The sequence below is a fragment of the Lethenteron reissneri genome, chromosome 48, assembly GCF_015708825.2.
Source record: "Lethenteron reissneri isolate LAM-NWPU_2019-01 chromosome 48, ASM1570882v1, whole genome shotgun sequence".
In the NCBI taxonomy this organism is placed as follows: Eukaryota; Metazoa; Chordata; class Hyperoartia; order Petromyzontiformes; family Petromyzontidae; genus Lethenteron; species Lethenteron reissneri.
The window spans coordinates 6,098,624-6,125,577 of record NC_083826.1 but is presented as its reverse complement, the minus strand read 5'-3'; the positions used below and the strand labels follow the sequence as shown (position 1 = coordinate 6,125,577).

General features: G+C 53.8%; 1 protein-coding gene across 1 annotated transcript in view; it reads left to right on the top strand.

The window, feature by feature from the left end:
* Positions 1–22,914, top strand: part of LOC133354714 (rap guanine nucleotide exchange factor 1-like) — a 34,477-nt gene extending 11,563 nt beyond the window's left edge. Inside the window, 21 exon segments of the mRNA XM_061571767.1 lie at positions 694–838; positions 1,360–1,442; positions 2,057–2,224; positions 2,644–2,767; positions 3,601–3,862; positions 4,900–5,003; positions 7,214–7,847; positions 8,334–8,524; positions 8,834–8,928; positions 9,336–9,456; positions 10,122–10,194; positions 10,708–10,786; positions 11,777–11,866; positions 12,056–12,241; positions 14,603–14,687; positions 15,269–15,363; positions 16,356–16,434; positions 16,875–16,976; positions 17,342–17,439; positions 18,226–18,354; positions 18,666–22,914. Coding sequence (XP_061427751.1) covers positions 694–838; positions 1,360–1,442; positions 2,057–2,224; positions 2,644–2,767; positions 3,601–3,862; positions 4,900–5,003; positions 7,214–7,847; positions 8,334–8,524; positions 8,834–8,928; positions 9,336–9,456; positions 10,122–10,194; positions 10,708–10,786; positions 11,777–11,866; positions 12,056–12,241; positions 14,603–14,687; positions 15,269–15,363; positions 16,356–16,434; positions 16,875–16,976; positions 17,342–17,439; positions 18,226–18,354; positions 18,666–18,825 — 3,103 coding nt within the window. The 3' untranslated portion in view covers positions 18,826–22,914.
* Positions 22,915–26,954: the final 4,040 nt, after the last annotated feature.

The window sequence follows — 26,954 nt, the reverse complement described above, 5'->3', positions numbered from 1 at the left end:
AAAGAACCAATTATCATATTTTTGCTGGCAAATGAGGTTCCCATAGTGTAGATGCTTACCCCGAGCTCTCATACTCTGATGGTGCATTGTCCTTGAGTTGTGCGCCTTTTGGCGTCTTCTGGTCCAACCCATATGAGACTAGGCTCGAAGGAAAGCTGTCTCGGGTGTGGACCAATCAACTTCAAGGACAGTGCACATTATCAGAGTTATGTTCTTTTGTTTGTATTATGACTGCAGGTATTGCGGTCTATGCAAACATGACTCCTTGCAAAAAGGTGTCAGTTTTGTTGCCAGATAGAAGGGTAAAGAACCAATTATCATATTTTTACTGGCAAATGAGGTCCCCATAGACTACATGGAGATGTTTGTTTATTGTGCAGTGGCGAGCGGTAGTGTCGTGGTTATTGCACTCCGCTACAAGCCCGGTGACACGGGTTCAATTCCCGCTCACGGCCAACACCAGTGACGATTATCTGAACCGGTCCGTGTCCTCCCCTGGGTCGACTCGGCTTCAAAATCACGACCTAGTGCGGTGTATAAACATTGCCGGGCATGTGGTGCTTGCCACCCACCCCCTCGTGTGCCGTGCCGAGCCTTCATAGGCGCTACTCGCTGACGGCACTTGCCCCGACAGTCCTTTACAGGCTACACGGGGGGGGGGGGATCTTTGTCTTTGTGTGTGTGTGTGAGCAGCCCGGAGGTAGCGTGGCGCGAGCGGCGAGTGTACCGCTCGCTCACGGACCTGGCGCGCTGCTCGGACCGCTTGCTGGTGGGGGGCCGCCCCCCCGAACACTCGGCCGCTCTCGCCGTCACGCAGCGCGTGTCCGACAGCCTGCGGGTACGCCGGCCCCCACCCCCCCTGCCCCCCACCCCATGCCCCCAGTGACCCTGGAGCACCCGGAGAAAATCCGCGCACGCGCTTCTGCGGCCGTCTGGAATGCTTTTCCATCGGATATTAGGAAGCCACTGGTGCTATTCACTTTAAAGTCGTCTACATTGAAAACTGATTTCTTCAGAACAGATTTTTGTGTTAAGCTTGTTGTCCTTCCCACCCGCACCGCCGATTAGCACGGTTGGCTATGTACGGTGCGAAAGAAGTTGAACATTCGTACATGCAACTTTAGTCCTCGATTAAATGTTGAATAATTTCAAGTTTGTAACACGGCGCCGCTGCATGGATTATTCGCTCACTCTCAAAAGGAGAGAGAGAGAGAGAGGACGACTCAAAGTGGCACGTGGAGGGGAACCGCAGACGAGCTGGGAAGGCAGCCATGCGATGAGCCGGCACCAACAATTTCTTAATACTTCCTAATGCGGCCTGCTGAGCGCGCGTTGTTCCGTTGTCGTGCCCGACTGCAGGAGCTGCTCCGAGTGATGCAGAAGCAGGAGGAGAACGCCCCCCCTGCGGACGATGTGGACGGACGCTCGCTGACAGCGCACGGGTATTGGCGCTCGCTCGGTTTGCGCGAGTCTCTGTCTCTCGTGTGTCCGACTGTTCTTCTTTCAACCGGCCTGTCTCTCGGCACGACCATCCTTCGCTCTGCCCGTCTGTCTTTGTGTCTGACTGCGTTTGTCTGCATCTCTGTTTGTCTCTCAGTCTTCCAGTCTGTCCTTCTCTTAGTCCTCTGCTCGGCCATCCCACCTCCCTACCTGCTTGTGTATTTATCTGTCTGTCTCTCAAGCCTATGTGTCTGCTTGTCTTTCTTTCTGCCTGTCTCTCTCTGCCTGTATCTCCGTCTGCCAGCCTGTATGCCCGTATGGCTGTCTGCTTCTGTCTCCCTGTCTGACCTGTCGCCTGTCCACCCCCTCTGTCCATCTCCATGGTGGAGCATCCTTTCGGGCGGCGCATTCCCTCCCTTGGGCTCTCTCCCCTAACTCTCCGCGCGATTCGATGAATCGTCACGATTCCGGCCCGCGATTGAATTCAAGACTCGAGCTCTTGTCGTCGTGTAACCACGCACCTCGCGCCACGATGAGTACGCCCCTCGTCCGTTCTCACGTCCCCCGCCCCCCCTCCCCCCATCGCTCATGTCCGCGGCGACCCCTCGGCGCGCAGGCCGGACGCCGCCGAGCCGACGTTGGACCGCTCCGCCACGCTCCCCACGCAGCACAGCCTCTCCCTGGGGGTGCTGCTGGAGACGGACGTCGGACCGGGCCCCCCACCCAAACCTCCCAGGCCGCGGCCCCCCGATTTCCTCTCCGCAACCGCCCTCACGGTGCCCAGGTGAGCCCCCCCCCACCCCCAACCGTGCCCCATCCGTTTCTTCATTTAATCGTTGCGCTGGTCTCTTTTTGCCCACATTTGTGCCTAACCGAAGATTTTAAAAAGCGGTAACGGAAACATCAATTTATTTTTTTACACGGCCGGGGGGGGGCGGGTTGGGAGAGGTGCAACAGCCGAGGAATGAGTGTCTGCAACAGAGGGCACGCCGGGGTCACAAAAATTGCTTTAGGGGAGGGTACGGAAAGGAGTGGAAGGGCGAAGGGAGCGGAGAGGAAGTGCATAGCCAACCATGCTAATTGGCGGTGCGCGGGGAGATAATTGGAGGTGCGCGGGGAGCTAATTGGAGGTGCGGGGGAGCTAATCAAAGGTGCGCGGGAGAGCTGATGGGAGGTTTGCCCTGTGTGTGTGCGCGCGTGCAGCGTGAGCCTGTTCGCGAGGCGCGTCGCGGGCCACACCGCCCTGGTGCCCGTGGCCACCGTGCTGCCCATGTGCCGCCCCGTGGGGGGCAGCCTTCCCCGCGACGGTGGCGTCGTCAGCTGTTCGGTGAGTCTGGCAGGAACAACAACTAAAAATCCGTCGCCGAATTAATAACGCTGCACCGAGGTGGCCGGGGGATGGTCAAAGAGGGTTGAGCCAGCGACCGCTGAGATATCTGGGCTCGGATCCAGTTGCCCGTCTGGGCGGCCCCTGCCCCTGTGATCTCCTGAGGCTATAGGGGGGATCTATATGTGTGTATGTGTGTGTGATGTTATATGTGTATGTCGTTGTTGCTGTTTTTGCATACTTGGGGGAGCAGTCGTGTGGTGGTTATCGCTCCGCGTTACGCACCCCCCACCCACTTGATTTGGATTTTCCGCTCGAGGCCAACATCCAGTGGAGGTTATCCAAACCGACTCGGCCTCGAGTGAGTACCTTGTGCGGTGTCTGGGCGTTGGCGCTGGCACGCACGGCAGTGGTGGCAGCGACATGGGTGGAGGGAAGGCGCAGAGGCACGAGAGCAAAACACAACAACAGATCATTTGTAATAACGTTTTTTTTTGGGGTTATATTGTGTGAATACAAACGTGTTGTTCAATCCGCCACCACCCGACACAGCCAATTAGCAAGGTTTGTCACGTAAACACAACGTGCCCATTAGTTACTAGTTCAGCACTCACCGGTTTGTTGGAGAGTAAACCCACAACATTTACAATTTGAGTAAATGTTATGGATTTACACGAAAGCCCACGGCAGACAATTGCCGCGAACAGGATGAACAAAAATGGGTACACGACGCACGATGCGTGGCGTACGCACGCGGTTGCTCCTTACCCCTTGTGCCCGTTTAGCACCGTGTGTTTGTGCGTGCGTGCGCCGCTCGCGCGACGACGGCGCAGCAGGAGGCGCCGTGTTCCACGCGGTGCTGCACCCTGCCGGCGCTGCTCAGCAAGTCGCCCCTCGTCTCTCCTCCTCCGGCGCCGACGTCGGCGACGCCGGCGGTGGCAGCCGCGGCGGCGGCGATGTCGCCGGCATTGGCGGCGGCACCCCTGGAGATGCGCGGCACGTGGAGTCGCTCGGAGGAGCTGCTGGTGTCGGGCGCCGACGAGCCAAGGAGCGGCGCCGGCGTGCTGGCCTTGCACACCAGCATCGAGCTGCTCGGTGCGTTCCCACGCTCGCGCGCACTGTGGTGTGGTCGGGTCGGGGGGGGGGCTCAGGAGTTTGGTGGTAGGAAAGTCAAGTAGGTGTTGAGAGGCATCGGGCCTGCACTGCTGCCATCCTGGGTTAAAGCTCGAGGGGCTGGGTGTCTGTCTTTCTCTCAAGGGGCTCATGATGGCCATATCGGAGACTTCTGAGCCAGAACCTATGATCTCGGGTGTGTGTGTGTGTGGATGTCTGTCTCTGAACGAGTTCGTAATGGCTGTGTTTGAGTTTCCTGAGCAAGCTTCACAATAATCTGGGTTTCAAACCCTGAGGCTTGATGATTTTATCTCATGAGGTTCATGATGGCCGTGCCGAACACACAAAAGCAGCACACTGGCAAGATATTGGCTTTAGGCCCTGGGTTCTTGGTGTCTCTCTCAGGAGGTTAACTTAGCCAGCACCACGTAAACTGCACTTAATTCACCTAAACAAATTTGCTTATCTCAATTGGCTCTTACGTGGATTCAATTGAATATCATCTATCGAACTGATCAGGGTGAATTGGTGAAGTTGGCGGTCCAGAACCAGGTTAGATTATCCCTTGCCACCGAGCCGTGGCTGAGAATTAAACTCAGGTTGCGGGTGTTTGTAGCACGGTGAGCAAACCATTGCTCCAAATCCCCGAGCAATCCAACACGGGGTGGGGAAATATTCATCCAGCAGTGGATATCTGGGTTTGTCTGACAAGTGTGTGTTCTCACGTAGCGTCGCGGCTAGCGCGTACGGCGCTATGAACCTGGTGACCCCGGTTCGATTCCTGCCCTCAACATTGGTGGCGAATATCTAAACCGGTCCTGGGCCTCCCCCTAGGTCGACCCGGCCTCGAATGAGTACTTAGTGCGGTGTGTGTTAAACATCAGCACAGGGGAAACAATGGCTGTACGGTGTGGTGATGCCTTCCTTCGTAAGGTGCTGCCACTCGCCAACAGCGCTTGCCCCAACAGTCTGTTAAGGCTACACGGTGGGTCTTTATCTTTTGTGTGCTCGTGTGACAGACCTGGAGAGCGATGGGTGCTCCATGCCGGAGTTCCTGCCTCCGTGCGACGGGTGCTGCACCCTGCCTGCCTGGCACAGACATCATCAGCAGCAAGAGGAGGAGGTAATTGTAGGAATGTTGTTTTTCCTCCTCGGTCCGCCCTCGTCCGTTTTTAACAACCGTTTCAAATCGTCGCCCTCGGAGTTGACGGTGAGAAGAATGAAATTGGAAAAAATGTGAGACGAACCCGCACACTCCGATTTGGCACGGTTGGCTACGTGCTGTGCGAAAGAAGTTCAACGTACGTACAGCGCAGGTAGACCGACGACAACGATCGTGTGAACAACCTTCACCGGAATGAACCGGAGGCTTACCGCGAGTGACGATGAGCGGTGTGCGACTCGTAATTATGATCTGGGTAAAAAAAATGAACAAAAAATCCATGCTCTTTGGTTCTTTTGGTAAAGTCATGTATCTCCTCCGTGGCTTCTGCCCCCCCCCCTCTCTTATTTATATAGCGTCTTGTTTCACTGCAGCTCTCTTACCCATTCCAGCAGTTGCTTCTGGCTGTGGTGGTCCCACCTGATGACGAGCACTTGTGTTGCGCCCAAAACGTCGTGATTTAATTTATTTTCTTTTTATTTTACCTAACGTGACTTTACCGAAAGAACCAAAGAGTATGGATCCTTGCAGTCACGAAAACTTCAAATCTAGAGGGAATAACTCCATGGCCAAAAGATATTCCCCACACATCAATTTATCTCTGACCACCACCTTCAAACGCACCAATGCTACACAGAATCAGAATCTTTGTTTAGATTGGGAGAGGAATCCGATGAGCTAATGAAGCTCTTTTTCGCGGATGTCCAGTCGGCGCAAGTGGTCATAAAAGTTACAGCAGCCAACAATGCACAAAAAACCCAACGATAGGAGTGCGAAATAGAGAAAAGGTAAGCAAATCGCTAAATATAATGCAATTGTATAGGTGTGATTTATCAAGATTGGGCAAGGCAGTATCAACAACAACTAACAGTCCCAGAGCACACCAAGATAACACCAAGCAGTAGTCGCTCATTTCGATGGCCACGTTAACAATGAGCAAAACAATTCCACCGGGAATGTGACCTATAAAGTGACGCTGCAAATTTTTCATTGCCATCTGTTGGTTCGTCGTGCATTTGTTTCACTCCGAATTCGCGGTTTTAATTTGCCCCTTGAATGTATTTCAATTCCCTGTTAAGTTACGTTTGAACGGGTGTTTCTAGGTTTGTTTTTTATGTGCCGCTGCTGTTGTGATGGGTTTTCCCTTTCAGATTGCATCGCTGTGACGTTTAACATTTTTTTTGCATCCTCCTCTTACCCCTCCCGTCTCGCCCGTGGGGCTCACCCTTGACAAAAGAGCTCTTTAGCTCAACCGCTGGTCATGTGGTCACATGTACGTACAGTAGTCCCTCGCTTCACGTTTTTAAATCCGTTCCACGTGCACTACCGAAATAACTGTTAATCGAATTCGCTTATAAGTTGAAAAATAAGTCTACAAGAGAGCTGTTTCCACTGCCAAAACAGAAAACGTAATGCGAACAAAGCCAGTCGAGGTCTAAACGGTTATAAATGGGCATCACTGATTGGCTAAGGGCATGGCTCGGCCCCACTTACGAGCGCTCTGATTGGCTAAAATTGGCGACCGCGTGCATAACGTAAACGTACCGTCAATCAAAATGTTAACATACTCATTGGTTCTTTCAGTAAAGTCACGTGGGTATAAAATAAATTAAATTACGACGTTTCGATCGCAACACAAGCGACCGTCATCAGGCGGAACCGATACAGCAGGACAACTGCCGATTTTACCAAAGAGTGGATCCCTGCAGTCACGAAAAGTTCAAATCTAGATTCAAAATGCTAACGTTCGTCGAAACCATGGGGTGGTCCTATGGGGAGGCGAAACGTTAACCGAAAAATCTACAACTGATGTTACAGTTCACCGAAGGACTACTGTATGTTGAACTTTTGCACCGTACGTAGCCAACCGTGCCAATAGGAGGGTGCACATTTGCGGCACTAAAGCCATGCTGCCTGCTGTGCACGTGTGTTTATCCTCTTGTGTTCTTTAGTCACGTGAGAGCAACAGGGCTGTTCACTTTTAGGCCCTACTCCTTCCCCGTTGTGCTTGGCCTCTTTCTGTTTAGGCCATGTCTCTTCTTCTGAACAAAGAGTTGAGCCAGTTTGGGTAGTGGTGGGCAGATGTGGTATTTCACCAAATGACTGCTGATGATGATGATGCTGCTGCTGGTGATAATTTCCCGTCCGCCCGTGACGTTGTCCCCTTGCAGCAGGGTCCGCTGCTTCTCTCCGAGCCGGTGTATCCCTCCTACCCTCGCCGCCGCCACCGCCACAACGACGACGACCACCACCACCGCGACGACCTCGGCGCCACTGCCACCCTTCCCATGAACCGCAGCCGCTCGGGTCGGCCGTCCGTGTCGCCACCACCGCCGCCCCGTCACGCGAAGCGGAGCGAAGAGGGCGACCGTCCGCCGCCGGCAGGAACGCAGTGCGGCGGCGGCGACGACGGCGGCGAATACGACGGCGGCGGCGGCCCTCCGCCTCCGCAGCTGCCGCAGAAGAAGAGGCGAGCGTCGGACACGGGGCGCGCGTCGCTTCCGTCGGCGCTGCTGCTCGCTCCGTCGGGACTGGCCGCGGCGCCGCCACCGGCCTTCTTCTCCTCCTCCTCCGTCCTCCTCGCCGCGTGTCGCGAGGAGGAGGCGGAGGATCCGTCGTCGTCCTCGCCGCCGGCGTCCACGTCGGAGGCCGCGCTCACGCCGGGCATCTTCACGCCGCTCGGGCAGCTGGCGCCGCAGCCGCCGTGGGAGCTGCAGCAGCGGCAGCAGCAGGAGCTGTTCCCGCACGAGCTCTCGGTGGAGCCGGCGCAGCAGCCGCCGCCGCTGCCGCAGAAGAAGAGCAAGAGTGAGCCGGGGTCGGGGGTGGGGGGAGGAGTGTGCACCACACAAACAAAGTCTACCAAATGAAATAACCTACCACATGCGACAAGTGAACTTAACGTCGAATCGAATCCCGTAGAGCGGTGGTTACCTCGTGTCCGTCCGTGGGGGTGACAACTGGAACGTCAGTCTCGTCTTTGTCCACGATGGTTTCTGGATAGTTGACTTGGTCGGAAAGTGTCAAAGAAAGCATGCCTCTGCCGCCTATGAGCAAGTGCTCATCAGCGGCGGGGAGACAAAGGCGGCCAGGCGAGGTGTTGGCCACCCACTACCTCGATTGCCTTGTGCCAGCCTTCATAGGTGTATGTATGTTGAACGTCTTTCGCACCCTACCTAGCCAACCATGCTAATCGTAGGCGCTACTCACTCTAACGGCACTTGCCCCAACAGTCCGCTTAAAGGCTACACCGGGGGTTCGTTGTCTTTGTGTGATCCTGCCGTGGGCTCGCAGTCCAGACCTACATGCAGCTGCTGTCCGACTACGCGCTGCCCGTATCGAGCTCTGCTCAGCTACCTCCGACACCGTTCGCGCCGTTCAGCCCCTCGTCTCCGCTGCCCTCGCCACTCTCCTCCCCCTCGGCGTCGCCGCTCTTCGCCTGCTCGGCCTTGCCGCCAGCCCTGCCGCCAAAGCGCCGGCAAACCGTGAGTGGCGACGAGGTCCGGCGACCGGAGGACGATCGGTTCGCACGGTTGCGGCGGACACGAGAGCGTCCGCGGGTTGGCGGTTCGCGCCGCCGCGACGCGGCTGCCTCCAATCCGGCGCTACGAGAGGAGGGCACGGCGAGGGAGGGTTGGTGGATCAATCGCACAAGATGTTGCGAAACTCCCCTTTCTACGCGGGGGTCGAGGAAGAGGCTGTATACCCCTGGGGTGGGCAGGAGAAGGGAGTGGTGCAGCGAAGTGTGGACGAATCCTCCATCTGTATTGTGTGTGTGTCTGTGCGTGACGCAGATGGTGATTGTGACGGAGGTCTGTCCACCGGTCGTTCCAAGCGAGCGGTTCGTTGCGTCCGGAGGTCGACCCTTTGGCGACCCCGATAGCCCCGGGTGAGTTCACCTGCTCTACCCGCCCACCCACCCCGTCCTCCCACCCCCCCCCCACTCATGGGGAGAAAGAAGAGATGGATCGGCAGTCAACTGTCATGATGACGAGGATGATGGTCGATGTAGGGCTTTAACGATGCATCACTTTATCGTTTAATTTCAATTGTTGCGCTCACGCAGTCAATCATGTGCAACGATGATGAAGAGTACGATGATGATGATGATGTTTCTGTTCGTGACGATGATTACGACAGCGGTGACAATGGGGATGACGTTTCTGCTCGTGACGACGACGATGATGGTGATGATGACTATGGTCATGTTAACGACGACGACGATGATGGCGGTCTTGACGTTGATAACAATGAAGATGACGACAATGATGACGATGTGGAATTGTACCGCAATAGGACTCAGGCGGCCAACGACGAGGTGTTTACGCTGGAGCGCGAGGAGGTGACGGGAGAGTCTCGAGCGCTCTCAGTCACCGATTTCACGGAGCTGCACGCCGGGCTCGTCTTCAAGAAGGAGGTGAGGGAGGTCACCGGGTCACGCAGAGGTCAGGGCGCTGAGATCCTGGGGTCGAATCCAGGTTTCGGCTGTCCGTGATTAATCCGGTTTCTCAAGTGTAGTGAGTTTATGGTTTCAGTCATGTCACCACTGTGACTCGCAATAGACGCCGATACCCTCGCGTAGAAAACCCATAGGCTTGCATAGAGACCCATAGGCTCACATAGACACCCGCATACTCGCACATAGAGACCCATAGGCTCACATAGAGACCCACATACTCGCAATGATGCACAGACATGCATAGAGACCTGCACACTGACACAGAGACCAATTACTGATGAGTTATGAATTGGGAGGAAACCCGTACCACCCGGAGAAAACCCCATGCAGGTGAGGGGCGGGGGGGAAGCAACGCTCCATCCCCGTACAGGAGTCGAGCAGGGCACGGGCTCGTCCTCGACGTCCACGGGGAAGGCAGCTTCAACAACACCCGTGCGATCCGCCAACCCTCGCCTCGGGCAGTGCTTGGGTGACAGGCGTGCGTAGTCCCGCGACCGCCTGCTCGAGCAAATGCTGGCGTGCGCGCGGCAACGAGCGACCGGGCAGAACCGAGCGAATCGCTGGCGCAAACAAAAACTAAAAAAATGACAATGACCGAGCCGAACGATCCTCTCGCGTTGCAGGGAGAGGACGGGCCGAACCTAAGGGGCGGCTACGTCAACTCGCTCCTCGTCTACGCCACCGTGGAGGGCAGCGGTAAGCGGCCCGACGGCCCAACTCCCCCCCCCCCGCCCCCCGCGTCGCTCACTTCCTGCGCTCACCGTGGCCGTGATTTTTTTTTTTTTGGGGGGGGTGGCGGTGGGGGGTAGATCAAACACGTGCAGCAGGCAGCGTTGTATTGTTGGTGGTAGTGACGGCTGTGGTGGTGGCACAAGCGCCGTGGTGACGTCACCGCCACTTAGTGGCGAATGGCGGTTGTTGTTGATGCTGCTGTGGTAGCGTTGGCTTTAGCCATGGTGACGATGATTGTCTTTGTATTGGTGGTAGCAATGGCTGTAGGTGATGATGGTGGTGGTGATGTGGTGGTAGTTGTTGGGGTTAGCCATGGTGGTGGTGACTGTTGGCGATGGTGGTGTTGGTGGTGACGATGATGGTGACGGTGATTGTGACTGGTGGTGGTGTCGGTGGTGACGGCGGTGGTGGTGGTGACTCTGTTGTTGCTGGCTATGGGATGTTTCCACACGCCGCTCTACGTCCCATCTCACGCAGCTGGCTTCCGGGACGTGTTCCTCATGACGTACCGCTCCTTCCTTTCGCCCAAGGAGCTGTTGCAGAAGCTGCTGCTCCGATATCCTTACCGACCGCTCAAGCTCTCACCGCTCGCTCCGTCGCTCAATCGAGCCTGGTTCCAGCGGCGAGCCGTTGGTCAATTGGCAGTTGGTGATGAATGAGTGAATGGCAAACTTGGCACGTTCATCAATAACCTTTGCACCTTAAGAGGGCCATAGTCCAAAATGTGTATACACTAAGCGAATGCTCTTATTGATCATTAGTTCAGAAGGTGTGTAAGCGGATGGACTAGAGAAAAAAACAACATATATGTGGATAGATTGTATTTAGTAAACTTTTATATGGCTTTTTAAAGTTGGAATTTCAGTAAATAAAGTGGAAAAAACTAATTTCACGTCATTGGGTTTGTTTTTGTGTTTGTTTGCCGAGTCCTCTTGCTAAGTTTGAGAACCCTGTGTCACACCTCACACGTTCGTCAATAAGACTGGCTGTTAAAATAGCAATAAGAGCTGTTTTGGGCAATTACCCTTCTTGCACTAAATCTATACTAAACTTTTTATTTTACGAGGTAGGGCCCACTGAGCTACGTAGCTCCTTTCAGAAGTGACCGACCGTCACAAATAATAGCACAACAAAGTGGCTTCATTGTGGCGTGGACATGAATAGCAGCAGAATACTCTATAAACGAATGTTGTTGATTCTAAATGTGGAGAGAAAAACTCCAAATATACAGGCATCTGGGTCAGGATCGAACTCATGACCTCCCTTGAACCAGGAGAGTTAGTTAACATCTCGCCACCGTGGCGCACAGATGACAGCCATTGCCCGCAACGTCACCCATTTAATATTTAATTCCCCTTTAAGGCCGCGGCGTTATTAACTAAAGCGAGTTTCCCGTTATTTGTGCTCATGCACCAACTGCCAATGTGGTATCCTCAAATAATTCTGTGCGCGTTACCAGTTAAAAAGATGTTGGATAACGATGATGATGGATTGAGGATGATGATGATGGCGAGAATGATGAAGGCCTTGACTCGTCACCGCCCACGCTTGCCAAGTTTTGCCGCGCTTCGGGAGCGGAGGAGCTGATTGGACGAGACACGCTGCACATGACTCTGCGCGTCGTGCAGGAGCTACGGTGAGCGCCGACGGCCGACTCGGTTTGACACTTGAAGCGTCACGAACTTGCTCATTCGATCTTCCGCGGTTCCCCGTTGCCCGCCGTAGTTCCGTTTTTAAAGCGACGCTGAATCCCAAAGGTCAACTGCTCGAGCGTAACCGTGACCCCCCCCCCGTCCACGTGACCCCCTGCAACCCGCTGCGACAGCCCGCGGGAGCTGTCGCGTGAGCTGCTGTCGCTGCTGCTGGAGGCGAGCTGCTCGCTGCTCTCCGGGGGGGACCTGGGGGGCGCGCGGCGCCTGCGTGATGCGGTGCTCGCCAAGGCCGAGGAGCGGCGCCTCGAGCAAGCGGTGCCGCCCGCATCACCGCTGTCGGCGCGCAGCGTCTCGTCCAGGCACGCACGCACACACACACAGTGCCTCATCCCAGGCACGCACACACACAGCGTCTCGTCCAAGCACGCACACACACACAGTGCTTCATCCCAAACACGCATGCACACACACACAGTGCCTCATCCCAGGCACGCACACACACACACAGTGCTTCATCCCAGGCACGCACGCACACACACACACAGTGCCTCATCCCAGGCACGCACGCACACACACAGCGTCTCGTCCAAGCACGCACGCACACACACACAGTGCCTCATCCCAAGCACGCACGCACACACACACAGTGCCTCATCCCAGGCACGCACACACACACACAGTGCCTCATCCCAGGCACGCACGCACACACACACAGTGCCTCATCCCAGGCACGCACACACACACACAGTGCCTCATCCCAGGCACGCACACACACACACAGTGCCTCATCCCAGGCACGCACACACACACACAGTGCCTCATCCCAGGCACGCACACACACACACACACAGTGCTTCATCCCAGGCACGCACACACACACACACAGTGCCTCATCCCAGGCACGCACGCACACACACACACAGTGCTTCATCCCAGGCATGCACACACACACAGTGCCTCATCCCAGGCACGCACACACACACACAGTGCTTCATCCCAGGCACGCACACACACACACAGTGCCTCATCCCAGGCACGCACACACACACACACACAGTGCTTCATCCCAGGCACGCACGCACACACAGTGCCTCATCCCAGGCACGCACACACACACACACAGTGCCTCATCCCAGGCACGCACACACACACACACACAGTGCTTCATCCCAGGCACGCACACGCACACACAGTGCCTCATCCCAGGCACGCACACACACACACACAGTGCCTCATCCCAGGCACGCACACACACACACAGTGCCTCATCCCAGGCACGCACACACACACACACACTGCCTCATCCCAGGCACGCATGCACACACACACACAGTGCCTCATCCCAGGCACGCACACACACACAGTGCTTCATCCCAGGCACGCACACGCACACACAGTGCCTCATCCCAGGCACGCACACACACACACACAGTGCCTCATCCCAGGCACGCACACACACACACACACTGCCTCATCCCAGGCACGCATGCACACACACACAGTGCCTCATCCCAGGCACGCACGCACACACAGTGCCTCATCCCAGGCACGCACACGCACACACACAGTGCCTCATCCCAGGCACGCACACACACACACACACAGTGCCTCATCCCAGGCACGCACACACACACACACACTGCCTCATCCCAGGCACGCACGCACACACACACAGTGCCTCATCCCAGGCACGCACGCACGCACACACACACAGTGCCTCATCCCAGGCACGCACACACACACACAGTGCCTCATCCCAGGCACGCACGCACACACACACAGTGCCTCATCCCAGGCACGCACACACACACACACAGTGCCTCATCCCAGGCACGCACACACACACAGTGCCTCATCCCAAGCACGCACACACACACACTGCCTCATCCCAGGCACGCACACACACACACACAGTGCCTCATCCCAGGCACGCACACACACACACAGTGCCTCATCCCAGGCACGCACACACACACACACAGTGCCTCATCCCAGGCACGCACACACACACACACACAGTGCCTCATCCCAGGCACGCACACACACACACAGTGCCTCATCCCAGGCACGCACACACACACACAGTGCTTCATCCCAGGCACGCACACACATACACAGTGCCTCATCCCAGGCACGCACACACACACACAGTGCCTCATCCCAAGCACGCACACACACACACAGTGCCTCATCCCAGGCACGCACACACACACAGTGCCTCATCCCAGGCACACACACACACAGTGCCTCATCCCAGGCACGCACACACACACACACACAGTGCCTCATCCCAGGCACGCACGCACACACACACACAGTGCCTCATCCCAGGCACGCACACACACACACAGTGCCTCATCCCAGGCACGCACACACACACACAGTGCCTCATCCCGGGCACGCACGCACACACACACACAGTGCCTCATCCCAGGCACGCACGCACACACACACACACAGTGCCTCATCCCAGGCACGCACGCACACACACACACACAGTGCCTCATCCCAGGCACGCACACACGCACACACAGTGCCTCATCCCAGGCACGCACACACACACACACAGTGCCTCATCCCAGGCACGCACGCACACACACAGCGTCTCGTCCAAGCACGCACACGCACGCGCACGCGCTCACTGTCCTGTGTTGTCAATGTGCGTGCGGCACCGGTGGTGGTGGCGGTGCTCGTGGTGATGGTGGCGACGCTCGGTGCAGGAAACGGACGCTGCTCGACTTCCCGAGCCAGGAGCTGGCGGAGCAGCTGACGCTGCTCGACTCGCAGCTCTTCCTCAAGATACAGGTGCGACAGTCGACACGCGTCACCTAGCCTGGCACGAGGTGCCGCCATTCACCACTGATGGACGGTGACATTACCGCGGCGCTTGTTGCCGGAGGGCGGCTGCCTCCCAACGAACTTAGTAGCGTCCTTCTCGAGCCTCCACAGAGGCCGACCTTGACACTGCCGCTACCGGTCATCGGCAAGTCCAATCGGCTCCGCATCCTCCTGTATCGTGTCAGCCCATCTCTTTTCTAGCCCCTGCCGTGCCCGTTTAGCCCCCTCTATCGGGCTAAATAGAAGCTGCTTGACCATCCATAAGAGCTTGTAGCCCCCCCGCATGCCCAGCCACCAACAACCCCGTCTGCAATATGAGCTTGCGCACGCGACTGTATCCATATCTTTTGCGGCTCTGCGAGCTCCAGTCTGGTTAAACCCCTGGAAAGAATCGTAGAGGTAAGCCAGCCCGATTGGTCCAAGTTCTCAACGCTCGTGTACCATTTAGCCCCCTCTATCCCAATGCTCGTGTACAATTTAGCCCCCTGTAATCCGGTCGATGACGATAGTGATCGTGTTGTTGCTGCTGCATCTCCGTGGCTTCACAGATCCCGGAGCTGCTCATGTGGGCGCGTGACCAGGCGGAGGAGCAGAGCCCGAACCTGGCTCACTTCACAGAGCACTTCAACGCCGTGTCCTACTGGTGGGGGATACGGCACGCACGCACGCACGCACGCCTCATGCACACGATGTTAATGCGCGCGCCTGTGATGCATCCCGCGTTAATGCGTACACGTCTGATGCATGCAAGTAGAATAATCTCCAACACGGATTTCTCTTAATACCTACGGCTCCAGAACACACAAGTGTAAATCAAGACGTGGCTTTTTGCACTGTATGTTGACCAATCAGATCGATGTCGTCAACTGCGTTACCTCTTGATGAGCCTAACGATGATCGTGGTGCGATCGATGGTGGTAAAGAAAATACAACCTTGGCACAACACGGGAAGTGGAGCCGTCAAGGATAGACCGTATGGAAAAAGAAAAGTGCCAAAGTTGAGAGTGAAGATGCAGATTGGGAAAGTGGAAAAAGAGCGGAACAATGGGAATGAAGGTTAGGAGGGGGAGAAGAATGACCAGGCCAAGATGTTGGGGATGATGACGAGAGGGTGGTGATGATGATGATGAGAGGACGCTGATGATGACGAGAGGTATGTGGTGATGATGATGATGAGTGGGCTGTGATGATTATGATGATGATGAGATGACAGTGATAATGAGACGTTGATGATGGTGATGATGAGAGGTTGGTGATGATGATAAGGCGGTGCTGATGATGAGAGGGCGGTGGTGATGATGGTCATGAGAGGGTATGGAAGAGAGGGAGAAGAGAGAAGGAAGGAGCAAGGCAGAATGGAGCTGCATGGAGAAGGAGCAGCGTCTTGTTTTCACAGCGGGCAGTGGTGGAGAGAAGGGGGGGGGGGGATCAGAGTCAGGGTGGAAATACACAAACGCCACGTGGTTTACTGGAGGCTCGGCTGATTTAGAGAGCGAGATAGTGATCCATAGATGGGAGGGGTTCAGTGTGGGGTTGGTCACACAGAATCCACGTGATTTACAGGAAGCTCGAGCTGATGTAGAGAGGAGGAGATGAAGGGAAAATTGAAACTGATCTTGTTTTGTTTGTCTCCAGGGTTCGTTCGATCATAATTCAGCATGAAAGGGCACAAGATCGGGAGAAAATGCTGATTAAATTCGTCAAGATTCTCAAGGTTTGTGCTGGGTTTGGGGTTTTTTTTATTTCTCCTTTCCATAAAAATATGGTAATGATGGTGAATGGTTGTCAATGCGATTTAAAGTAATTGGTGATTATGATAATGGTGGCAATTGATAATATATTTATGATATTGAGGCTGATGATGATAATACAATGTTTTTATCATCATGAATAACAGATTGCAGCTATGATGACGGTCGTCACTGATATTTATGACGTTATTGGTAGTGGTTGAATTGGTGGTGGTTGGTTGTTGAATTGGTGATGGTGGCAAGATCATGATTGCTTGGTGGCCTATGTTGGTGCTCATGGGGGGGTTGATATATTCACGATGACGATGCTGGAGGATGACGATGTGGAGGATGACGATGATGGAGGATGACGATGTGGAGGATGTGGACGATGGCTGACGTTGACAATGTTTCTGGGGCGCAGTGCCTCCGGAAGCTGAACAACTTCAACTCGTACCTCGCCATCCTGTCGGCCGCTGACTCGGTGCCAATCCGCAGACTGGACTGGCACAAGCAGACGAGAGAGGTAATGCGTTTGACACGGTGGTCGCTTGTTTCGCCAGGCAGACTCTTGGGACACGAGGCTGTCGGTCAACGCCGACTAACACCCGTGAAGGTGGTGCAATCGGTGTAACCGGCACCGCAGCCAACCACTCGTCTCCCCAGTGCTGATATTTATACTCGCCGCTTCAGGTGCTCATTTTAAAGCCGAGTGGACCTAGGGGAGGCCCAGGACCACCGATGCGAACCGTGGTCTACTCGGATAATTGAGAGTCTACTGTATGTACACAACGGCTGACTTTTCAGCCCTTCTATGTGCAATGCGGAAGGATGAGCGTACAAACATATTGTGTGTAAAGTGACGGGGGCCGTGGGGTTATCTCCGTGCAGCGGCTGGCGGAGCACACGAGCATCATGGACAGCTCGTCATCGTTCCGCGCCTACCGAGCGGAGCTCGCCGACGCTCAGCCGCCATGCATCCCCTACCTGTGAGTTGCCCTGCACCGCCCCACCTAGCCCCACCCTACCTAGCCCCACCCTACCTAGCCCCACCCCTCCTAGCCCCACCCTACGTAGCCCCACCTAGCCCCACCCCACTCTGGATCCCCTACCTGTGAGTGGACGGGATTCCCCCCCACCCCACCCTGCCCTGCTTCTGCTCCGCCTCCCGCCCTGCTCCTCCCTGCTCTGTCACGCCCCACCCGGCTCCGCCCTGCCCCACCTAACCCCACCCCACTCTGCGCCACCCTGCCCTTCCCCTCACCCTACCCCGGTTGATGCTGTGGGTGTGTTAACCATAACAGAGGTGCCGTTTGCTTCACAGCGGACGACGGTAGAGATCCCATGATGTTCTGGTAAAAGTAGTCGCCCGTGTTTGTACACACAAACACGAAACCTTCGTGATAGCATTGCGCTTGAAGAATGGCGGTAATACTAAATGAAACTAAATTATTCTTACATTGGCCGTTCTTCCCAGGAGTGCTACAAATCCGACAACCCGAGTTCGATTCCTGTCCGCAGCTAGTCATGAGTGTCCAATATCTGAAGCAGTCGTGGGCCTCCGAGAGGTCCGCTCGAGCATAAATGAGTAGCTGGTGTGGTTGTGTATGAAACATCGGCACTCCCGATACAAAAGTGGCCTTGCGTACTGCTGGCCATCCACAGCTTTTTGTGCGGAAACCGGAAATTCGTAGGTGCTACTCGCTAACGGCACTTGCCCCAACAGTCTTCTGAAGGCTATACGGGGGACCTTTGCCTTTTTGTTTTCTGTACAGTGGGCTGGTTCTCCAGGACCTCACGTTTGCCCACCTGGGAAACCCCGACACCATCGACGGGAAAATCAACGTGGCCAAGTGCTGGCACCAGTTCTCCATTCTCAGCACTGTGCATCGATTCCAGCGCTGGTGAGTGAGCCAAGCATTGTTTTGCACATACACCGGTGGGTGGGCGGCTGGGTGGCTGGGCGGCTGGGTGAGTGGGCGGGCAGCGAGGTGGGTGGGTGGAGGCTAGGTCGGTGGCTGGGTGGGCATATCTGTGATTCACCAACTCTCAGATAAAACGAATGAATCTTATAACAGTTGCCCCTGATAAATATGTTTTGAAGTTTCCGTGTTTCACTGACTCTGTGTCTGATCACCGCTGGCTCCCCACACTCCCACAACCCCCCTTCCACCCACCGTCCCCTCCAACCGTGTCGTCTGCTGGCGCCCTGCAGCCGGTACCAGCTGAAGCGCAGCGAGACCATCATCGCGTTCTTCAACTACTTTGGTGACCACCTGTCGGAGGAGGCCCTGTGGGAGCTGTCGGTCAAGATCAAGCCCCGCAAAGTCGCTCCGCGGCGCAGCAGCAGCGTGCGCGAGCCGGCGCGCTCGTGAGCCCCGGGGCCACACCGACCCTCCCACGCTTCGAGAGGCGTGCCGGCCGCCGCCAGTTGCGTACGAGCGGTGCGCCGAGTTCGCGTTACACGCGTGGTGGTGGTGGTCGGGACCGATGGGGGCGCACGGATGGACGCAGGAATGACGACGCCGCCGAAAAAAGAAAAACTTGACGATCGAGTGGAAGCTCGAATTTCGTGAATCGTGATAACCTGTCAAATCACTCGGTGGCGGGGAGGTGCTAGGATTTGTGTGAAGACACAACCGACGCACCAAGCGACAATTCTGGATCCATTCGTAACATCCGAGTCTCGAAAATTAATTTGTCAGACTGCACAGGGGGACGGTCGGGGGGAGGAGTGGGCGAAGCGTTGCCTTTGTCTCGCGGGACGAGCCCGTGTCCTTTCGGGACTCTGGCGGTGCGTCCTGTCACCCAATGTGGTGTTTGCCGAGTGGGAAATGCTCGCACGCATCTGCTGCTGCTTCTCCTGCCCTCTCGTGAAAAAATATGGAAAGGAAAATGTAGCGATGGTCCATGATGATGGTGATGGCGGGGGTGATGATGTTGTACCAGTGCCATACCCTCTCCATTTGTAAAAAAAGAATGTGTTTACCACGAATCAAACTGACTTTAAGTTTACAGAATTAATACCTTTTTTGTTAAGCTTCTGGCTGCAGTGCCGATGTAAAAACACATTGCTGTGAAAGAGCCTTGCCACATGACGTTCGAGGGCTCGCCGTGCGAGAAAGAGAGGCTTCTGGGACGAACAAACATCGACCCCGAGAGGAAGGTCCGCGAGGTGGACATGCCGGTCGCTGCTGGAAGTCGTTGCGATGAGCGAGTCTGAGGCCGGCATTTTCATCTTTGTCGTACGGAAGTGAGCGTCGATTCACTTGCTGGACATCTGTGAAAAAGAACCACGCAGCTCATCGGATTCCTCCAGTCTAGATGAAGATTCTGATTCCGTCGCGACCGGAGGCACACTCTTAACGGGAATCGAGATAATTTAACAAAGGAATATCCGTACTACTTGTAAGGATCGCCATAAATCACGACCAGAACTCATGTGTGCACTCAAGGGGACTGGTATAGTTTGTCAAGGGAGCCGTGTGTACAAACCAGGCTTTGCCTTTTAAAGTCAACAAAATGTAAAAAAACTGCGTACAGTGTTGCTGAGACTGTAATATAATGGCTTCTACGGGCTGTATGTATGCGTGTACATATATTCCTCTGTAAAGCCTTATAAACGCCTGGGCCAAGTCCTGTTTACAAGCACCTAATGACGTTCAGCACGGTGCACAAGGGAACAGTGCTGCGATCAGCATCGCCCCACGCATGGTCGCCTTTATCTCCCCGGCGCTGACACTGCTCATATTGACACACTGTGCTAGGCACTCATCGAAGGCTGAGCTGGGGCTAAGCGGAGGCCCCAGGACAAGTTCTAAAAGCAACCTGCCACCGATGTTCACTTTGTTGTTTTGTTTAATACGCAGCAGGCGTTTGTGACCAATGCTATCCATAATAGAGGTGTTTGTGTTAGATCGCGTAAATATGAATGTCGTTAAACCCGCCATCACCAACAAAATATAACGAATTGCCATATTTTGTTTACATGACAAACCTCACTAATTGGCTGTTTGAGGCGGTGGTGGGTTTTGACGGCACGCATTTATATTTACGTGATCTAGCCAAAAAAAAAGCCCCTTCTGGATTTGTTGTTTTTGTTAGCACCGAGCGCAAAGCCACCGCGCGATGGCCGCCCTCCACCGGGGCAAAACGCAAAACGAACATCGGTGCTGGCAAGACAAAGGCAGGTCGCACTACGCCGTTGCAAATCCACAAATAGGTGCTCGCCGACGGGACTTTCCCCACAAAAGATGTAATTTACGGCAATAGGCGCAAGAGATCGAGTCCTTTACGGTTCGCGTGTGCGTGTAAATGTATGTGTACATTATATATTTAAAAAAAGGTATATATATGTTATGTATTAACCTACAGTGGTGCTAAACCCGTATCCGCTTAATGAACGAACGTTGTGCTGGCGTCCTCGAATCGGTCCAATGAGCGCGTTGCCCCCCCCCCCCCCGACGTCGCCGAGATTTTTTTGCGGAGATTGCCGCGCAGCTACGGCATCGGCGGCAGCCACAACTCTTTTCACGTGCAACTCGCGTGTGCCCTTGGTGTAAGGGAACGAGCAACAGAGAGATAGACGGGGAGAATGGAACTACACAAAATCCACCCAGGAACGGACTCGCAGCTGTCGGGGGATAGAAAACAAGTAATGTCTGGTGAAACGAGCGGTACTCCTGTGTATACGGTATTTTGCGTAAAAACACCGATATACGGCCCATCATCACTCTGGGGTCGATAAAGTAAGTACCACGTTGCGGAGAAGTCTCTTCGTTTCATATGGATAGATTTGCCTCACCCCCTCCTGCCCCCTGCCATAGGAATGAGGAATTTTCTACACTGGCACCAAGGCTCCAAAACGGCGGGGGGTAGGGAGGGTGGATAAGCACCACCGCCTTGATGGTCGTTCGTGCAGGAAATTGCTTCGATGTTGTAGCCAGTCAAGCGAGAAAGATGAAAAAACATCGATGGGTCGACGTGTAGACGCCGATGTTGTCACCGCCGCCGTTCAGTGCTCGTCTTCTCCGAAGACTTGCGCAACGCGAGAGAGCCGTGTGAATGCGGATTCACTGCTTTGCTTTTTTCTTCTCTCCCCCCCCCCCCCCCCCTTTTACTGCGTGGAAATTAAAATGACGAGGTCCCAACTTTGTAAACTGCGGCGGCGGCGTCGGCGCGGACTTTTGCGCACTTGAGCGCGCGTCGCAGCGGGCTCTGGAGACTTGTTGTGAATGGCGGATAACTCGAGCACGTTCAACTGCAAGGAGAACAGTTACGCGCCAGTGTTGCATTGCAAAGCCCAACCGTCTTGGACGTAGCGAGGTATCCTAGGCGGCGTGGAAGCTTGCGGATACTCTGCCAATGAGTCGAACGAACAAACGGGGAAAGGTCGTTTGCGGGTTTTGGCGAAGGTGGACTTTGAGTCTCACTTTTCCGCCCGTGTGGTTTCCATATGACCCCCCCCCCCCACCCCAAGTGACCTTCCGTGCTTGGGAAACGTAAAGTTTTTTTCGAGTTGGTGAGACGCAATCGAGCGACGAACTCGTCTCGCTCGTCTCTGCTTGGTGGTTGTGAATATTGACGGTGTGTGTGTGTACGTGTGATGCATGTCAACTGGGAGAGGGGGGGGGGCGAAATTGGATTTTTTTTTTACATTGAAAGATTTGTGTTGAATGTCTTTAAGTCGTGGGTCGGAGCACTCCTTCAGTTCGACGACTTGTGCATCACCTGCACTCCCACCTGCCCTCCACGTGACCGTGTTGGCGAGAGGGGCAGTTAGTGCACATGTCCGTTTTGGTAAACGCGGCGGTTGTTCTTTGCATCCTCGCCATCATCATTATTATGATGACCGTATTGGATAATGCCGAGTTGTGTGTGACGGGTAACTGAAAGTCCTATTCGGCCTTGCGGCTCGGTGGGGGGAGAGCAACCGGGCTCCTCTTATCGGAAGGTTGAAAATTCAAATCCTGGTTGTGAGTGGGGGAGTGTTTGAACCCCATCATCCTCTCGAGAGGGGGGGTGGGGTGGTCGGTAAAATACATACCACATTGTGGAGAAGAGGGCAACGGTGGTTGTCCTCTGGAGAGAATTTGGCATTTGGGATGGCTGTGTGGGCCACTGCCGTGAAACCCCGGTTGGGATTGGGAGATCGTCACCTCGACTCGTTTTTACTTCGCTGTCGGGAAGGGACGTTCTCCCGGCCCCTGGTCTGTAACGTACTCTGCTCTGCGATGTTGTATTTAAGTGGGCAGATTGGTGTCATTTTTTTTACAAATAAATGTTTTATTGTTTATATATATATGTGTGTGTGCGCGCTTGTGAGAATGCGTCGCGCGTGGGTTATTATCGTGTGGTTTACATTTTGCGTGTCGCGTTTCCAAAATCCCAGGACCTCGCTCGCACCCTTTCATCTTAAAATATTTTTGTTTAAATCCTCTTTTTTGGGGAAGTCATCAGTTTATATCGGCCACGTGGTGATCCAAGAGAAGAGACTCGCAATCGCAAGAGAATTGCCAAGTTGAAATCCCAAGGCCGGGAGTCGGCAGATGATGAACAAACTCTATCCCGTGCGTCATCAGGGTTGTGCACCGCGTCTTGCTCTGCACCATTGTCCGACGTTTCGCTGCGCGTTCCGTTTCCAGAAGAATCTACCCGACCATGTGATGCACCTCCGATTTAACACAGTGACGCGATGCCCGATCCACAAATACGAAGGAGACATCGAAGCGATACGCTCCGCTCCTCCTGACGCGATTATCTGGCTCGGCCACATGAATGTGAAATTGTAGTTGCTCCGCATCGGCATCGGCCGTACGAAAGCAGGAGATTAGCACGGTTGGCTACGTACGGTGGGAAAAAAGTTTGCCATGCAAGATGCAGTTGCCTGAAGAATCTCCCCAGCGCGTTTTTCTAGATCGCCTTGGATCAAGGCGCTTTATTTACACCGTTTAAAAAGCGATGGCAACAAAAATATCGATTCAACTTGTCTAGGATTTTGTATAACAATTTAGTGAAATTGCTTTACAAGAATTATAAATTGTAAATTATTATTTGGCTGATGGGGGGGAAAGGGATGGTAAGGGAGGGTGATGATAGGGAGGGACGTGAGGTCAGGTTAGGAACGGGAAGGGATGACAAGGGGGGAGGGTGATGATGGGGAAAGGGAGGGCGAGGTTGGGAAGGGAGAGGATGAAAGTTATACTGGTAGGAACGAAGTGGACCAGACCACCAATAGATTAATGTGTCCGTCCGTCCGTCCGTCCGTCCGTGGGAGGGGTGGTGTTGAGGGTGGTGTTGGAAATGAAAGACTACGAGTCTTTAAATCTCACAGCGTTTCTTGTCAAAACAAACACTTTTAATTAACGTTACACTAGAATACAGTAATTTTTTCTTTAACTCCTCTATACCCGGTCGATATCTCTGTACCGGTACTAAGTATTATTCCTACCAGCCCACCCCGCAGGGTCCTGTTCAGGACGAAGACGGCAAGTCGTTGAGGAATTAATGGCAAAGGCATGCGAGGGTTCGAGAATGAGTGACTTCACAGGGCAACATGGGAGTCAGGAAAGGGCAGGGGAGGGACGGGAGAGTGGGGAGTGCAAGATATTGCTAGCGATAATCACTCTTATTGCACCCAATGACTGCAATGTGTAAAAATACACTCACGTGTTTGACCGCAAGTGTTGTGGTTAATGCAAACATGATCCCTTGTTTAAAGGTGTCAGTTTCGTTGCCAGTTAAAAGGGTAAAACATATTACTACACTCACGTGGTTAAAAAAAGACAAGTTACATTCACATCGAAAGTCTAATTGATGAAGTGTTTTGGGTTGGATCGCGTTAATGTGATGTCGTAAACCCACCTCCTACGCGTTAAATTTAAAAGTCGAATTGTCCCCTTGCTTAAACGTCTTCAGTGGCGAGCCTGAGCCTGTGGTGGAAATTCCACCTTGTCATGGCAGGGCCCAATCACTGCATATAGGACAACCACTGTAGACCTTCCGGGATAATCTTATGAGGAGCTTGAGGAGTGGCCAAATTATTTTCTGGACCAGCGAAACGAGATTTTAGTTTCGCTGGCTGGAATGTGTCCGGAACCACCTCCCACACCTCCCGTGGGCGAGGTCGTTGCGCAACGCGTTGATTTGCATACAGGTGTGTGCACAGGTAAGGTGAGGTCACGTCGCCCCGGTGCAGTTCCTGCGTGCTTTGTGATCTCTGTGTGTGTGTGAGCGTGCGCAATTGTGTTGGGGTGCGGTGGTGTAGTGGTTAACGGACTGCGTTACGAACCCGGCAAACCCGAGTTCGATTGCAGCTCATGACCAGCACCAGTGGTGATTATCTGAAGCGGTTCTGGAGCTCCCCTAGGTTGACTCGGCCTCAAATTGAGTACTGTACCTGGTTCGGTGTGTAAACATCGCCACGAAGGAGACAAAGGCGCGGCCGGGCACGGTGCTGGCCACCCACTCCCTCGTGTGCCGTTCCGGCCTTCATAGGTGCTTGCTAACAGCACTTGTCCCAACAGTCTGCTTGGGCTATACGGGGGACCTTTGTCTTTGTGTGCCCGATGATGGCTGTGGTGGTTCGCGCGCTGCGCTACGCACCCGGTGGCCCTAGATCGAGTGCCCCGCTCGTGGCCAATAACTTCTCTTTCCGATTTATTTTACCAAGTGCGCGGCTTGTGAACAATATTGTCTCAGCACTTTGGGGAAACGAAGGCGGTCTGGCGTGGTGTTGGTTAACCCGCCCCTCCCCGGCCTCCTGTGAAAACAGACGCCACTCTAGTACGCTCACCGAGGTTAAGAACCAGGCTGCAGTCTACATTATAGACTGACAGTACGCTCACCGATGTTAAGAACCAGGCTACAGTCTACATTATAGACTGCCAGTACGCTCACCGAAGTTAAGAACCAGGCTAGTGTAAATCTTGAAGTTTTCGTGACTGCAGGAATTCATATTCTTTGGGTCTTTCGGTAAAGTAACGTAGATAGAAAAATGATTTTAAAAATATCACGACGTTTCGATCGCAACACAAGCAATCGTCATCGGGTGAAAAAATATAGTGGAAGAGCTGCTGAGGCAGGATGTTATAAAGGTTAGAGATGAGTGTAGCCCAATGGTCATAAGCAACGTGGGTGGGGCTAGAAATTAAATTTGCATGTAAATGTAAGATCGGAGAGCTGACCTACCTCCACGACGACTAAGCTGTGGAGGTGGCCATTGTATTGTGAAAGATTAGCATGACAATGTAGGAAAAACGAAAACTACCGCCACATCGAGGAAAACGTGCAACGGTGGCTGTGTTAGTGAGACATTTAGCCTGTTAATGTAAAGACATTTAACCTGGTAATGTAACTCAGCGAGTCGAAAATAACTGCTAACATCGGCAGGGAGGATGGAAACATCACAGCCAGTTATGACTTAAACTGGTTAATAACGTCCTTCCAATGATTTCTCAGTTTGTACCCATCTTCTCGGTTGAAATTGTGTCTGTGTCTATATATCTGGATGGCTTCATGAACGAATCTTTGCTGATAGCCAGTGGGTTTGCAGAGTACCTTCGTCTAGGAAAAATCAATTTCGTGTGTGCCCACAGCGTTGAAACAATGATCAGCCACGGCCGAGGTATTGGTCCTACCGTGTTTCAGATCTGCCTTGTGTTCACGAACAAGGTCCGAGACATGTCGCTTAGTTTCCTCAATGTAACTACTGCCGCAGACACAGCTTAGTTTGTAGACACCGGGGTATTGCATGTCAGGGATCACATCCTTCACAGATGGGATCAGATCACGAATTTTATATACCGTGTTGAATAGAACCTGGATCTTGTGTTTGCTCATGATTTTGGAAATGTTTGGTAACCCCTGCTATGTATGGCAAGGTGATGGTTTTGATTGGGTCCTCAGATGGTTCTTTCCCAACGGTTGGGGTGATAGCTTTACGGATTGTGTTGTCTGAATATCCATTCATCTGGAGAGCTTGGTGTACGTGTTCCAGTTCACTGGCTAGGTGATGATGGTCGGAGATGCATCGAGCTCTATGGTGTAGAGTTTTGATGAGGGAATTCTTCTGGGATGGATGGTGGTGGGAGTCAGATTTTAGGTGGGCATCCGTATGGGTGGCTTTCCTGTAGACAGTGTCCCATTGAGCCATCTGGTCTCTTTTCGATTAAAACATCCAAGAATGGTAACTTGCCATCCTTTTCCACCTCCATGGTGAATTTGAGTCTACATTATAGACTGCCAGGACACTCACTAAACTTAATAAACAGGCTACAGTCTACATTAATGGTTTTTATTAAATTTGTATCATTTGCATTCACTTTATTTTTAATTATTATTTTTATATCTACATGACTTTACAGAAAGAACCAAAGAATATGAATTCCCGCAGTCACGAAAGTTTTAAGTCAACATTTTCTTTTCTCCTTTTGAGTGCAAATAAAGTGTGTGCATTGGAAACACTTGGGGGGGTTTTTACCAATTTTTTTTTACAACATGCACG